The sequence below is a fragment of the Tinamus guttatus genome, unplaced genomic scaffold (assembly GCF_059628265.1).
Source record: "Tinamus guttatus ecotype Peru unplaced genomic scaffold, ASM5962826v1 Tinamus_guttatus_pri_ptg000035l, whole genome shotgun sequence".
In the NCBI taxonomy this organism is placed as follows: Eukaryota; Metazoa; Chordata; class Aves; order Tinamiformes; family Tinamidae; genus Tinamus; species Tinamus guttatus.
This window is the reverse complement of record NW_028288569.1, coordinates 3,938,854-3,953,191: the sequence shown is the minus strand read 5'-3', so window position 1 is coordinate 3,953,191 and position 14,338 is coordinate 3,938,854. Positions and strand designations below refer to the sequence as shown.

Genomic DNA, 14,338 nt, shown 5'->3' with positions numbered 1-14,338 from the left:
TCATGCTTGCAGAATGCTACATGTAAACACACTGCTCATTCAAACATATAAAAATATTACAGTGTTATTGAATATACTTCTTATAATATATGAATATTCCAGAGGCAAATGCCAATACTTAAGAGCCATGGTAACTGTTGAAAGACTTAATAAAGAACAAGTGGCTACATTTGAAGTCCTAAGTTAATTTTTTCCTTTTACATTTGAACAATGTCTCTCAAAAGTTGGATTTGTTTTAAGCCACCAGTTCTTCTGAATAACCTGGGAAGAATTCTCTGTAATTGGATTTCAGTTGTGATCTAGACTTCTTGGTTTATTTATTTTATTTTTTAATAATTAGATACAAGGACATGTTTGCAAAATATGCACATGTATTTACTGAATGCTCTTAATCAGCTTTATAATATGAGATTTGTAGAAATTCTGGGTAACACTGTGATGCAGGAGATTCTATGTATTTTAAATATCGTCCTTTCCCATGAAGTTCTTAGGCTATGGCTTTCAATATATTCCATGTAGAGCGTAACTGAGCAAGTAGGTCAATTCATTTTGTCAAAACTGTTTAACAAATTACATTTTAAGCATTTCAGAAATCTGGAAGAGCGGAAGAAGCAGCACAGAGAATGCATGTACATGAGTGATACTTTACCTCGCAAGAAAACGACTCCAGCTGTATCACCTCACTTCAATAGTGCTACTCTTGGACGAAGTATTGCATCTAAAGTAAGTAGTTGCATGCAATTAATACCTTCCCCATTTCCATATGAAAATCTGTATTACACTAGAGCACGTACAAAAATATACATAAGACCTTCCGTACTTCCAGCCTGTATTCTGACATATAGAAATGTGCTTTGACATTAATCCTAAACTCATGATTATTGTATCTGAAGGATTGTATTTCCAGGTTAATTTAAATTGATTCTCAATCTCAGCAGATTGTTTTACTTCTGTTGCCTTTAAATGGTAAAAAAAGATTGAGTAAAAAGTGAAAATTGTCATTATTTCCAATAAGTTAAATAAATAACAGCCAGATCATGAAATTACTTTGAAAGCATTTTGGTCAAACGGACACTGTGAACAACCAAATCTTCACGGCTGATTGATACAACATTGATATTCATGAAAAAGCTAGTTGTTTTGCCATCAGATTCTGGCACAGAAATGTCTGAAAGTGCTGTTTTAACCACATATTTACAAATGCTTTAGGGACATTTACCACTAGGACAGAGCAACAGCTGTGGCAGCGTGCTTCCTCACTGCTTGGCAACGATGACCAAAGAGTCGGAGTCAAGAAGGATGCACAAAGGTAAGACTTCCTTATTTGATGCATTTCTGCCAAAAGTCAGTGGTTATTTTTCTGAAAAATAAACCCCAAACTTGTGTGTCTACGTTCCACAGGCCTGTAAAACAATAGTTTTATAGTTCTATATTCCGTTTGTAGGTAGCAGCAAAGTATGAGGTTAAGATTATGACACAGGCACATGCATATATATGAGGTACATGGTCATCAAATATATTCCAGTAGACAAGAAAAATATTTAGAAAAATACACATCGAGTCAACTGGGCAATTCCTATAAATATATACATATATATTTCACTTTTCCCTTTTGAATTACTTTTCTCCTGTCGTGATCTTAAAAATTGTTTTCATAGTATTTTAGTATTTTCATATATTTTCATTTATTTATTTTTCTGTCATCGTGAGTAAGAAAAGGCTAAGGGCATAAGCAGGTAACTTGTCATAAGACTAAAAAGAAGGAAAGGCCCCAAACCAAAATTGAATGATAGGTTCACAAAGAGGAGGGGATAGAGGAGAGTGAAAGAGAAGTATCAGTGAGAGCGCTTGGCAGACTGTGTGTTATATGCCGAGAGGAATAACGTGTGCTCTACTGCTGCTATACTTGAAGTTAGTTATTCCTTTGAAGAAGCCAACAGTTTGAATAGAAATTATGAAGAGAGGCTATAGGGAATTTGATAGATTTGTAATAGAAAGGCAGAAAGTTCTAGCTGGGCTCTTTCCAAGCATCAGCTTTGTAAATGGGAATTACTGCTGCTGACAGGTGCTTTCCTTGAAATCTCACAGGATTACAAACTAAGGGATGCAGTCAAGACTCGGAGGATGTAGGAATACAGGGATTCTTTGTGCTTTCATCGCCTCCTTCAGTGAAGGGTTATTACCTTTCATGATCGAAAGAGAGCGCCCTGAATTTATTTCTGTGGGAGGAAGTTGAAGAGGTTGACTGCTTTTCTTTTAAATACTGTGTTTCTGGGCTGCGGAAAGACCTTTTATCTCAGGAACAAGCTTTTCTCCTTGATTGTGAAAAGAATATTTTCTTTAAAATAAAGAATATAATTTTTGTGGAACAGAAGAATTTGGAAAATGTTTTTAACACGGTCCATTTATTTAAACATACAACGCTTAATGAAATAGAATATTATTCCTCTGTTCAAATTCTGCAATTTTAGGTGGCTCCCACTGAAATCAGTGGGATCTGGGTCATGAAACAAAGGGTAATTTCCTCAGACATCCCTATATGCATCACTTAAAAGAGACTAAGAGAAATCTCATGTAATTGGACATATTTTGTCAATGCTTGACCATTGCCCACCACCAGCATACTGACTTCATTTGGGTCTCTCTGATAAATACATTTATTAGATAATAAATACATTATTTCTTACCATAACAAACATCCTCATTCTTGAGAAAGATCAGCTAAGCCTTTTTGGAATGAATATTTTGAGCGAGCTAGATTTTCTACCGAATCAGCAGAACCACGCACCTTTATAGAAATTGCTTAGACTGAGTGATTCTGCCCGTTTCTCTATCCCCCCTGAAACAGCTCGTGAGGAGATTCCGAGTGATGGGGACGTGCCACGTGCACCGAGGCACTGCCTGCTCTCCCTGCCTTTCCTTCCCCGCGTGGCAGGTTTCCTTTCACTCCACCAGTTTCCCGTGCCCGTCGCGGGCGGCGGGGGCTCCCCCAGGCAGGCGCCGCGGCGCGCGGGAGCCTCCTCGTCTCGGTGACAAACGCCCTTCCATCCCTTCCCCTGGAGCCCTGGCCACAGCGCGGTGTCACACGGACTGCAGTACCACGAGGGTGATGGCTCTGCTCCACGGAGAGGCTCCTGAAGGGGTTGTAGAAGCTGAACTGCATTCCTCAGGGCCTGAACGCATTGGACAAGTCCCTAGGGTGGCAGCTGCAGTGTGTTTGTGTGAACCTGAAGAGCGTTTATCCAGCTGTGCCTGGAGAAAGGGGCAGCTCAGCTAATTGAAAGGTGTGCTCCGAGGATTACAAAATCATCAGTGCTGTAAAATGAATTTTCTTTAATTGCCCTTCTCCAGTCTTTCTTATTTTGGTCTGAGAAGGTAAATGTAACTCTGAGATAAGAAAATCAAAGTCAAAAATGAAGTCAGGGGAAAAAAAAACAACAACCACTTAAGTTTGAACATCCTGAACATGTTCCTGCACAAAAACAATGAAACAACGATACTAAAGTATAAGTAATGCCTATGAATAAATTTTAGGCCCGATCCAGTGGAGATTCAGTATGACGCGCTTTCATAAATTTGTTACTACTAGACAGTCTTTTTTTCTGGATTACCAAAGGTGAGTTTAATCAGACATGTGAGTTAGAACAATGTACTTTGAAAGTTCTTGCTAAAAATTGCCTGAGTAAAGAACAATTTATCAGTTGCTCAAGAGCACACTTCCTCGGTATAAATCATTGGTGGGAAAAATGGCTTTTTAGCTGCCATTCATAAGGCATTCCTGAAGGATTTTATGTATATATTCAGGTCTTGTGTACACACATCTGAAAGCAAACAGTGTGCAAAACAAAACAAAACAAAACAAAAAGATAAATGTTACTTGGTACAATCTGGAGACCAGACACTACACAGGTGGGATTTGGGGCTGTGGAGGAGCCCGTGAAGGCAGGAGTGAGGATTCCTTGTGCAGCCTAGTCCTGTGCACCATGGGCTGCTCTCCCAGAGGAAGAGGGAGATGGGGCTTGAGAGTTAAAAGATGAGACTAGGCACAACACTGCGAAGAACACGGTTTGGACAAACCGTTACATACCAGCAAGATGGTTATTTGTAATATTTGTCAACAGAGCTTTAGAAGTTCTGCTGAAAAATGACCTACTGAGAAATACATATGTAAAGACAAATTATAAGCTTTACTGTATGATTTTTTTTGTTCTTTCTCTTATTAAACTCAGGAAAAGCCAGAAAAGGTATGAAAACATCCCTTTAACTGGCTGTCTCCATCTTTGTCATGTTTTGGCAAAAGTACTAACTGCATCAGCACTGTCAAGTAGCTCCAAAATTCTGTGAAAAAAATGAATATTGTAGCATAATGATAGCACTTCATAAATTCTTTTTTTTTTTCACGCTGTCAACTAACTGATCACAACAAAACTTCTGAATAATGTCAGTATCTCGAGCTACAGTTTTGTGCAGGCGTAATCTTTTGCTGCTTTGCTCGTAGCCAAACAAGTAGAGCAGAAAACTCAGAAATAAATCTTTGTGGATTTGCGGGTGACACTGACAAGGTAGACTTGGGTGTCCTCCTGGGGCATGTTTCCATACAAAAAATGTGTTTTGACATTTTAATAGCTGTGTTTGTTTAAAAAAAAAAAAAAAAGAAAGAAAATGGTGTACTGAGCTCTTTTAACATACTTGACGGTGCCACCTTTAACAACAGCTTTTAGCTATAGTTTTGACCTTGCTATTATTTTGTGGTGTCATATTTCTGTCTTAATTTAACTAATAGAATACAATGCAACAAAAAAACCATTATTTTAGCTCTTTTATCAGCTTGCGCTTACATTTTTGGCTTCTGGGAAACTTGTAGTGAAGTGCAAGATCTTACTCGGAACTTAGTATTTCTAACTGCCTGTTCTGTGAGTATGCCCCTAGCCTTCTGTAGCCAACAGACAGTGCTGTGTGATGTGTAAGCCAGTCTGTAATGGAAGCAGCTGGCTGTGAGGCTTAACTGCTCTACTGTCTAGAAAGGGATGTTTCTTGAAACATAGAGGTACATTTGCATGATTACATAAACTTAACTGACAGATTTTTGACTTAACTAATGGATTCTTTATCATCATGGAAAGCTGTCATGAAAATGTTCGTATTTGTAAAACTGTCGTGTTTCTCTGTACCTTTTAGATGTTTTTTTTCTGTGAAATACACAATATGAAAGTAAGATTTCTAAGTAGTCTAGATTTTGCAAAGGGCTCAGTAGGTAAGCCTTCATTTGAGTACAATTTCTTTCACTAATTTATCTTTTCTCTTTCTCCATAATGAATAATTGAAAATCATTTTTACAGGAGCAATTAGTCATTCCAAAGGTTCAAGTATGAAAGGTAATTGCATATCTGCAATTATAGCAGCATTTGCCATAATAATGGGAAAAAACAAATTGCACATGTAAATCAGTAACATCTGTGTTATGTGACGCTATTATCTGTGAATGCTAAAGTGTGCTCGTGTCCCTTTTGTCTCTTCTACTAATCAGTACAATTGAGCTTTTATTGAAATTTAATGTTCCTTCAAATGGCAAGGACAATTCTATCAGTTTCTTGGAGACCAGCTTTAATTGTCTATGAGAAGCCTTTGTGTCAGACAGAAGTGGAGTGGAGGGAAGAGGAAACTATTTGTCTGCCTTGGAAAATGTGTAGGGTATCATTTTCACAATAACAGGCTTTAATGATTCAGTCTTGAGTCACGCTCTTCAGACACCTTTTGAAGGAAATTATAGCATTTCAAAGGCAGAGCTGCAGTTGTTGGCTCCCTAAAACAGAATTCTCCCAAGTCTCAAGTGTCAGAGGAAATATTGCATCCTTGCACGTGCAAGATAGAGAATGAGACTAAGGCAGGAAAAGACTCATTTCAAGCAAGGTTCCCTAGCGTTATCTTAATGCTGTCTTCTAAGGAAAAAAAAAAAAGAGTGTGGACTTGGTGGACATTTTTCCTGTGTTGGTTTGCTTAAATATCTGGAATGTCAGTGGCATGTTTCCTCTACGAGTGGGAGACTTCCAGTTTGTCTAACAGTCATTCTTAACCCCTGTTCTGCCACCAGCTCACTTTTCCGGTTAAGGTTGTGCACAGGGTGCTTGTCAGAGTATGAAAGCTGTGAGAAAATTTTATTTCTTGCATCAGTTCAAGAAAATGATGATCAGGGAAGCTATATTGGTCATCAGATAACTAAACAAACCTTACAAGTGCATTGTACAATCTTCTCAGCAGTTAAAATGTCAATGGTCGTTTAGCACAGGAACCTCTGTGAAGGCTCCTGCTTTATTTACAAAGAGCAGTGGAGACATTAGATTTAAAATCTCTCTTCAGAATTATTTTTAAAGGAGATGTAGTCAAACCAAATTTCCTGTATTCAGGGATGGCTTTTAAAATACTTAATTCCAAATTAGCCATGTGATATAGTTGAATGCTTAACCTGACTTCTTGTCTGAAAGAAATATACTGGCGTACAAAGAACACTTACAAAATTAAGGACTTTCTAGTTGGGTGACTCTGTTGTTAAATGCCTTGGTTTTATAGAAAAATAAAAAAGCAGAAAACATAAATGCTCCATAATCCTTATTCTTCCTTACAGTCATTGAGCTACAGAGATCAGTTTCAATCATGTAGGGTGAATTGTGGTTTTAAAACTCTAGCAAAGTACCTCTAGGAAAGTAATTATGATAATGTGAAAAGTAGTCTATTTATTTCAGCAGAAACTAAAAGCCCAAAGGCAAATGCATCTACCCAAAGGCAAAATTTCCCCAAAAGCAAAAAAAAAAAAAAAAATCCGCATTCACTAAAGCCAACCAAACAAGCATTTAATCCTTTGAATATCAGGACAATTCTTTATTCAAACAGTGATAATTGCTTTAGATCCCTGAATTACTTTGGAGATTTGGCCTAGTTTATGCATGTTAAATTTTCTCTGTTTGTATACCAGAACATATATTGCAAAGCCAGCCTTAGTAGTCTGCATAGATTGTAGATGCTGTGCCCATCAGAGATAGTATGAGTATGTGTAGGTTTTATTTCGGTTATGATTCCTTCCTGGAATTAAACGTAACACCGTAGTAGCGGCCGGTACACGGAGCTGCTGCTCCGGGCGCTTGCACTGCTAACACTTGATGTGCAGCTCGTGGCATTGCCTGTGTGAAGTAAATGCCTCCTGCGTGCTCCGTAGGGTATAACCAGCAGCGCGTGTGCGAGGAGCACCGCCAGAAACCTCCCGAGTTCTACAGCAGAACCGCGTCCGAATCGAACGTGTATCTCAACAGCTTCCACTACCCAGACCGTAGTTACAAGGACCATGCCTTCGACACGCTCAGCTTAGACAGCTCTGACAGCATGGAGACAAGCATATCGGCATGCTCACCAGATAACATTTCCAGGTAAATATGTTTCATTTTTGACCTTGCAGTGATCATTAGTTTATAATACATACTTAAAAGGTGAATATCAGTGCTACATTAATGTGATTGCTGCTAGCAGGTTAAGAAAATATTATTAGGCGGCCATGTTTGTTCCTTTTATGTAGCCTTTCGTCAAGTTTAGCTGTCATCTTCTCTGTTGATTTAAAGATGGAAAATATAGGGAAGCCAAGTGACAGGTTCAAGGCTATACAGAAATCCATGTCAGTCCTGAACTGAAATTATTAAGTCGTTGATGGTCTTTTCAAACAGAGATAATGGCTGAACTCCTTTCTCTGGACACTACAGATTTCCAATGAGAGGAAATTTCTCAAAGCCATCCACGTGTGAAGAAGTATGCTTGTTCTGCATGTCCAGCATCTAACTTACTACTGAAACATTTTGGGGTCCTCTTGATGTTTTTTCTCCATTTCCACTCCCTTTTCTGGATCACTAGATACAAAGCAATAATAAGGAAAACGGCCTTGAACCCCAGGCTGTGTTTCTGTCATTCTAGGAGACTGTCACCTCAGACACTGGATACAAAGAGTGTCTCGCTGGCCACCATGCCGTGCTCTATTCAGCACTTTATTCCTGTAAAAGGGTATCAGCTCACTCCCGCTTGGAGTCCTTAACATTGCAATGAAAAGCATCTTAGAAAACACCTGGGAAATTGATTTTGCTGGTTGTTTTTAAGTAGCAACATTAGGACTCATGCTCTGAGGATTTTTCTCCTTCACTAGATGGATATTTGGCTAGTTTCTGGCCTGAGCCAGGCTGGGAATTACACTCTTACCTTGGCAGTGATCTAACAGGGCAGTGCTGTCACATCTCAGTGCTTAGACCATTTTAGACGAAGCTACTGTATGCTCGAAGTGTCCAGGAGCCATCCAGCCATCTTATAAAGGGAATTGTCAGCCTAGGGCTTGACAGCCCTGTCTGCTGTTACATTTCACTGGTGGCATTTGCCCATTTGTGTCTTTTTGGCTGTTCTGCAGGTTGGTTTAAAAAAATAAATTAAAGGACCTAACAGAATAGATACACTGTTTGCTCAGAAGGCCAAGTTAGTCGAGGAAAGAAAACAGAGCTTCAGCTGAAACTGTTGATAGTTCTTGGAAGATACACCATTTATTTTCCGTCTTTGACAAAGATTCTCATAATCAAAATGAATTCAGGTGGTTTTAGATGGTGTTTGAGCATCCTTTCTAGTAGTATCAGACCAGATAAAAAAAAAACATGTTGCTTTTCTTCCACATTTAAACTATATGAAGTCATATTTTTACCTTGCATAAGGTAGATTTTTTTTTTGTATAAGGTAAGACTTAAGTTATAAGACATAAGTTATTTGACCCAGAATCTCTAGGCTGTTTGTCTCAACAAAACATATTAAGGCCCAATTTAGGTTCAGGCATCCAAGTCAGTGGCCTCATTTTGTGTGTTTTGTTCAGAGATAATAAGTTTTACCACTTTGATAGATCTCTGTTGGATTTTGCCAGCTCTGCAGGCTTGGTTTAAACCAGGTGTGTTATTTTGCGTTGCACTGTTTCTTTCTTGCCTCCAACACATAGTGGAGCTACTTCCACTCTGCCTTAGTCCTTTCAGAGCTGCTCTGTCTGCTGTTGAGGAGCCTGAATAAACCTGCCATTTGACACCTACTTCCACTGCAGCGGTCAGTTAGATTTCGGTATAAGTCCAGGTCAATTTTCCATCCGCCCTGAACATTTGACCCCATTCAGTTTTGTAACAATTTTGTCTAATGAGATTGGATGGTAACAAAGCTGCTATTTCACATAAACTGTTCTTAATGAACACCAAGAGATGAAAAATAAAATAAGAGAACATCATGAATATATAATTACTGAGATAAAATGAAGAAATTGTACTGGAAAAGAAGACACAAATTACTGCATGTTGGTTGCATATAAGACATCAGATATTGCCCCTTACGTGAGGAAGCAAGCATTTTGACAGAGCTTTTTCAGAATTGGAGTGTTAGCAGAGTATCCTAGAAAATGCTCCCTTTCCCAAATAGCTATCTTGTTACGAGATTAGGGATGAGATGGAAGCACCTTCTCAGAACATACAGAGAGTGACTTTTGCATTATGGAATGCATATCTGCTGAGGGACATGAATATGTACACCACAGATTAAATTTCCAACAGATCATATGAACAGAAAACTGACTCTTTAGTGATGGGCTTGTCTGGATTATTAGTTACAAGAGTGTTGCCTCAACAAGGGCAAATAATCTTTAAAAACAATGATGCTTTTGCTAGAGACAAAACATCGTTGTGAATCAAAGAGCATAAAGGATGTTGTGTCCATCAGATATCCATGGTACTTTTAGGCATTTATAATTTCACATACAGGAGCAATTACTCATTACATTAAGTTGGAACAGGTGCTGCAGTAGGCATAGTAAATCAATGACATAAGAAATAGGTCAGCAATGTGTATAGTCTGCTCACAAAACCAGTGTGGTGATCTGGTGGCCTGCTGTGCCTAGAGACACTCGATAAACTGATTTCCCATCTGTGCATGTTAGGAGCCTGCTCTTCATCCCCCACCATGTGCAAGTACTTTTTACTCCAGAGCTTTTGAGTCCAAGGTACCAAAGTGATGCCGCCTTTCAGTAAGCTGGAAGTGAAATGTTGTCCAAAAACCAAGAATTGCCAAGAATGAGCCAGAGAGCCTGGCAGGCAGTGCCAGCCATGTTGCAGGAGGCTGGGATCTTGCGCTCTGTGTGATTACCCCGTTACCTTGTTCTGTCGGGTACTCTAACGGGTAGCTCCTTTCTGACACTGCTCTGCCCACGAGTGCCTTTTATGGATGTTTCCTAAACCCTGTTTATTTTTACCCAGCATTTCCTGATGATGACCTTGGTGGGACACAGAACAGAGACAGCCCATAGCCAGAAAGACTTTCAAGCATGTTTAGCTTACTAATGCCAGCCCTGAGAATCAGGAGTGTGTTCTGTGGTAACTGCCTCCATGTTTTGTTATCTGAGGGAAGATGACAAATCACAGTGAACTGACACATGTTTTCAGGCACTTGAGTCTGCATTTTCACAACTCTGTATGGACAACATGAGAATTGAGAGTGTTATGCACTTTATACATTATTTCTAACTAGTGCGTACTGCACTGACTTGCATCAGGACAAAATAGATTAAATTCTGAACTAGCGCTGGATTGTAACAATATGGCTTGGCATACCAACTACTGCTTTACATAACTCTGTGGGGTTTCTGTGTGTGTGCAGTGCAAGCACTTCAAATGTTGCAAGAATAGAAGAGATGGAGAGACTCCTGAAACAAGCCCATGCTGAAAAGACCAGGCTGCTTGAGACCAGGGTAAACAAATGATTTTATAATTAAAACTAAGAGCTAGCATGTTAGATAGATAATGCCCTCCTAAATAAACCATTAGGACCTATATAGTTAATGACTAACAGAGCCTTAAAAAATTGATTCTTTCTGTTTAGTTTCATTCTGTGTGCTTCTCGTATTGCATCTTTGAGCTTTAACTGAGCAAAATTCCTGTTTGCAGCTAATCAGAATTGCTCCTATACCTGCTAGGAGAGTTGCTTATTAATAACGCGCATTTCTGGAGCAGTAATATTTGCAATTGTGATTCCAATTCTCAGTCTACTTTGAATATATATTTCTGCCTACCTGAAGGCAAGAAGGCATTAAGGTCTAGCTAGGACTGAATTACATTATCAGCTATAATTACACGTAAAACTGAAATTCTTCATGTGTTGTGGTATTTAGGAACGGGAGATGGAAGCTAAAAAACGAGCTCTGGAAGAAGAGAAACGTCGCAGAGAGCAATTGGAGAAAAGACTGGAAGAAGAAACTAGCCAGAGGCAAAAATTAATTGAAAAGGAAGTTAAGATACGTGAGAAGCAAAGAGCACAGGTGAGATACATTGGCATGAGATGGTTTTAGTCTAAGACTTTCCTCTCGATACAGAAACAGGAGTGAATGTATTTCTGTCAATGATATGCTGAGCTACTTCCAGCTGAATAACTGTGCTCCTAAAAGTATGTTTGGGATCCTGGAGCCTCAGATAGATATCTATGTATTCATTTAAAGCTAAATAATAATATAGGTATCTATCTACTATCTTATATCTGAAGTATAAATATTAATCTTAGTCTGAAGTATAAATATTAATCTTAGAAGGTTTGTTTCTAAGTATAGGTGGGACAGCACTTCAATCTGAACAACAGGAAAAAAAAGTGTGTTATAACCACTGTAGGGGGATGTCTGTTTGTATTTTCCCCCTTTTAATACATGTTCAATGTAATTTCCAAAATATTTGACTGGAAAAATAAAAGTGTGTGTGTGTGGGGGGGGTGATGGTGGAGGTCACCTCCACATCTGCTCTAGGGAGAAAACAGCACTTTCTCCCATTTTCAGTGGGACTAATAAAATGCCCTATCAGTGCTAATTGGCACGTTTAGCCAAGAGACTGAGAGCTGAACTGGCAGGAAGGAGAAAAACACAACTCTTTGAACTGTGTTTTTTTTTTTCTTTTTTTTTGTGCAGTGAGATCCAGTTTCAAGATTATAGGTGTTTTTTTTGTTTGTTTGTTTTTCTTTCCAACACTTTCTGACACCAGAAATGTAAACCAGGGGAAGGAACTCCATCTTTGCACATGCCACAGCCAGTTCCAGCTTGTACAGTACAGGCTGCATAATTTTAGAAGGGTGCTACAAGTTCTTAGAGGCATCACAGCTCCCATGGCGTAAGGAGATGCTTGAGAATGCAAGGAGAGAAAGTCCCTTAGACTTGTGACTCACAGTGCTATTTAAAGGCTAACTTTAGGCATGGAGCAGGGACAGATTGGATTCTCCAGGTTACTGACTTCTGGAGTCAGTGTAGAGGGAGGAAGAGAGAGATCCCTTTGACAGGGGACTCAGAGCACCTAAAGGAGGCTCCTGCCCTGACTCACCCTGCCATGTAGCCCCTGCCTGCACTGACTGCAGCAGGAGCCTCCAGGGACTTGTCTCCTGTGCTTAAAATGGGCTTTCCAGACTCTTCGGGCACAGAAAACGAGCATCCTGCTTCAGCTGGCAGAGCTCCTAAATGGCACTTTGCCCTATCCTGGCAGGATGCAGGATAGTCTTGAACATAGTTGGGAGCGAGGCCTGTTTCCTGCCTGCTTGGCTGTCTCATGCAGGGGGTTGCACTTCAGCTTGCCGATCATGACCACATTTAATTAGTTCAGAAGAGTATTTGTGAAAATAGCTAGGGAGTATAGGGCACTTGCATTCTTCTTAACACTACTTTTTTTCTTAGTAAAATCGTGTTTTTGATGGTTTACTATACTTTGCATTGAAATACCTGTAATACTGAAATGTTAATGACCTAGATATGTAGCCATTTCGCTGCACAGAGAGTGAACATCTTATATGGAGGTGTAAAGGGTTGATTTAACACAACTCAATTTGTCTAAAGCAATCACAGACCTTTCACGTGTAATTCCCACCTGTCATCTGGTCCCTGTTACACCAGTTTACCCAACTGATGATTTCAGGACATTCCCATGCTCTCATCTCAGTTTTGTACAAGTATCAAACACTTTGTCAAGATACATGTTTTAAGGATTTTGAAGGAAACCAGGCCTGCTGTGTAGAGCACTTCATTGTTATCTTCAGTGTTGGACTCTATGGGCAGTTTTCAGTTATGTCCTGGCAGCAGAAGGAGCATGAGAGAAAAGTTGACTTTTGCTTTAAAAAAAATATATTTTTTTCTTTGCTTTCTTGCAGGCCCGTCCCTTGACTCGCTACTTGCCCATTAGAAAGGAAGACTTTGATCTGCGAAGTCACATTGAAACAGCTGGTCACAACATCGAGACCTGTTACCACATCTCCCTCACAGAGAAGACCTGCCGAGGCTTTCTGATTAAGATGGGAGGGAAAATTAAAACCTGGAAAAAACGGTGGTTTGTTTTTGACAGAAACAAGAGAACTTTTACTTATTATGCAGGTAAGTTGTTTTCCAGGATCACTACTAGGCTGTATATGTCCCTCTGTTTCCCCATCCACCTCAGCTGTGTTGCAAATATGGAGGAAATCCCAAGTAAAACTTGAAGCTGGTTTCTGTTGGAGCATTTTATGTATACACTCACAAACGATGCGGTCCCTTCGCTGTAGTGTTTAATTCTTGTAACAGGTAAGGCACCAATGAGCATAACTGACACAGGGAGAGAGTGGACAGGCAAGAGAAAAAAAGGAAGGTCGTCACGTTCCTGGTACACAGCATTAACAGCTCCACATAACTTACTCTTAAATATTGCCTACACCCCCCAGTGATAGGATGATTTCTTGTTGCCATCGTAAAGAGTATAATCTGTGGTATTTACTAAAAAAATTACATTGAATTCTCTGCAGTTCCCTAACTTTATGTACTGAAAAGTCTTCCATGAAGTTAAATACATAGGAAAGGACTTAAAGACTTTACGAGATAACGAGTGAGCAACATGAAATAATCTAAAAAGATTTCTGTAGATTAAGTTGTCTTAATATGATATCTGGAGCTGTTATAAGCATTATAGTAATTTGCTATGTTAAATCGAAGTCAAAATTTTGGAACTTAAGAACTCTGGGACTTAAGTTCTCAAATCCCACGATTTGCGGTATAAGCCTACACTCAGATTGACTTTGAAGTTTTGGAGGAAGTCATAAAAATTACTATGGGCTCTAAATTTTTATTGTTTGGAGAGGTCAAACAGGGGCATACGTGGGATGGTAATTGCTAAGAAGCAGAAGAAAACATCTGGTATATTAAAAAGAAAAAAAAAATCAACCCACAATTCCATTTCCTTTTAGGACATTACTCCTTTTCAGCAAGTCATGAGGGACTTAAAATTGATAGTAATTATGCATTGCTCAG

General features: G+C 39.2%; 1 protein-coding gene across 1 annotated transcript in view; it reads left to right on the top strand.

Moving 5' to 3' along the window:
• Positions 1–14,338, top strand: part of PHLDB2 (pleckstrin homology like domain family B member 2) — an 84,933-nt gene that overhangs the window by 66,764 nt on the left and 3,831 nt on the right. The window contains exons 12-17 of the mRNA XM_088533653.1: positions 583–723; positions 1,210–1,309; positions 7,211–7,418; positions 10,699–10,789; positions 11,210–11,356; positions 13,213–13,432. Of these exons, the coding sequence (XP_088389779.1) occupies positions 583–723; positions 1,210–1,309; positions 7,211–7,418; positions 10,699–10,789; positions 11,210–11,356; positions 13,213–13,432 (907 nt within the window). The remainder of the gene's footprint in view (positions 1–582; positions 724–1,209; positions 1,310–7,210; positions 7,419–10,698; positions 10,790–11,209; positions 11,357–13,212; positions 13,433–14,338) is intronic.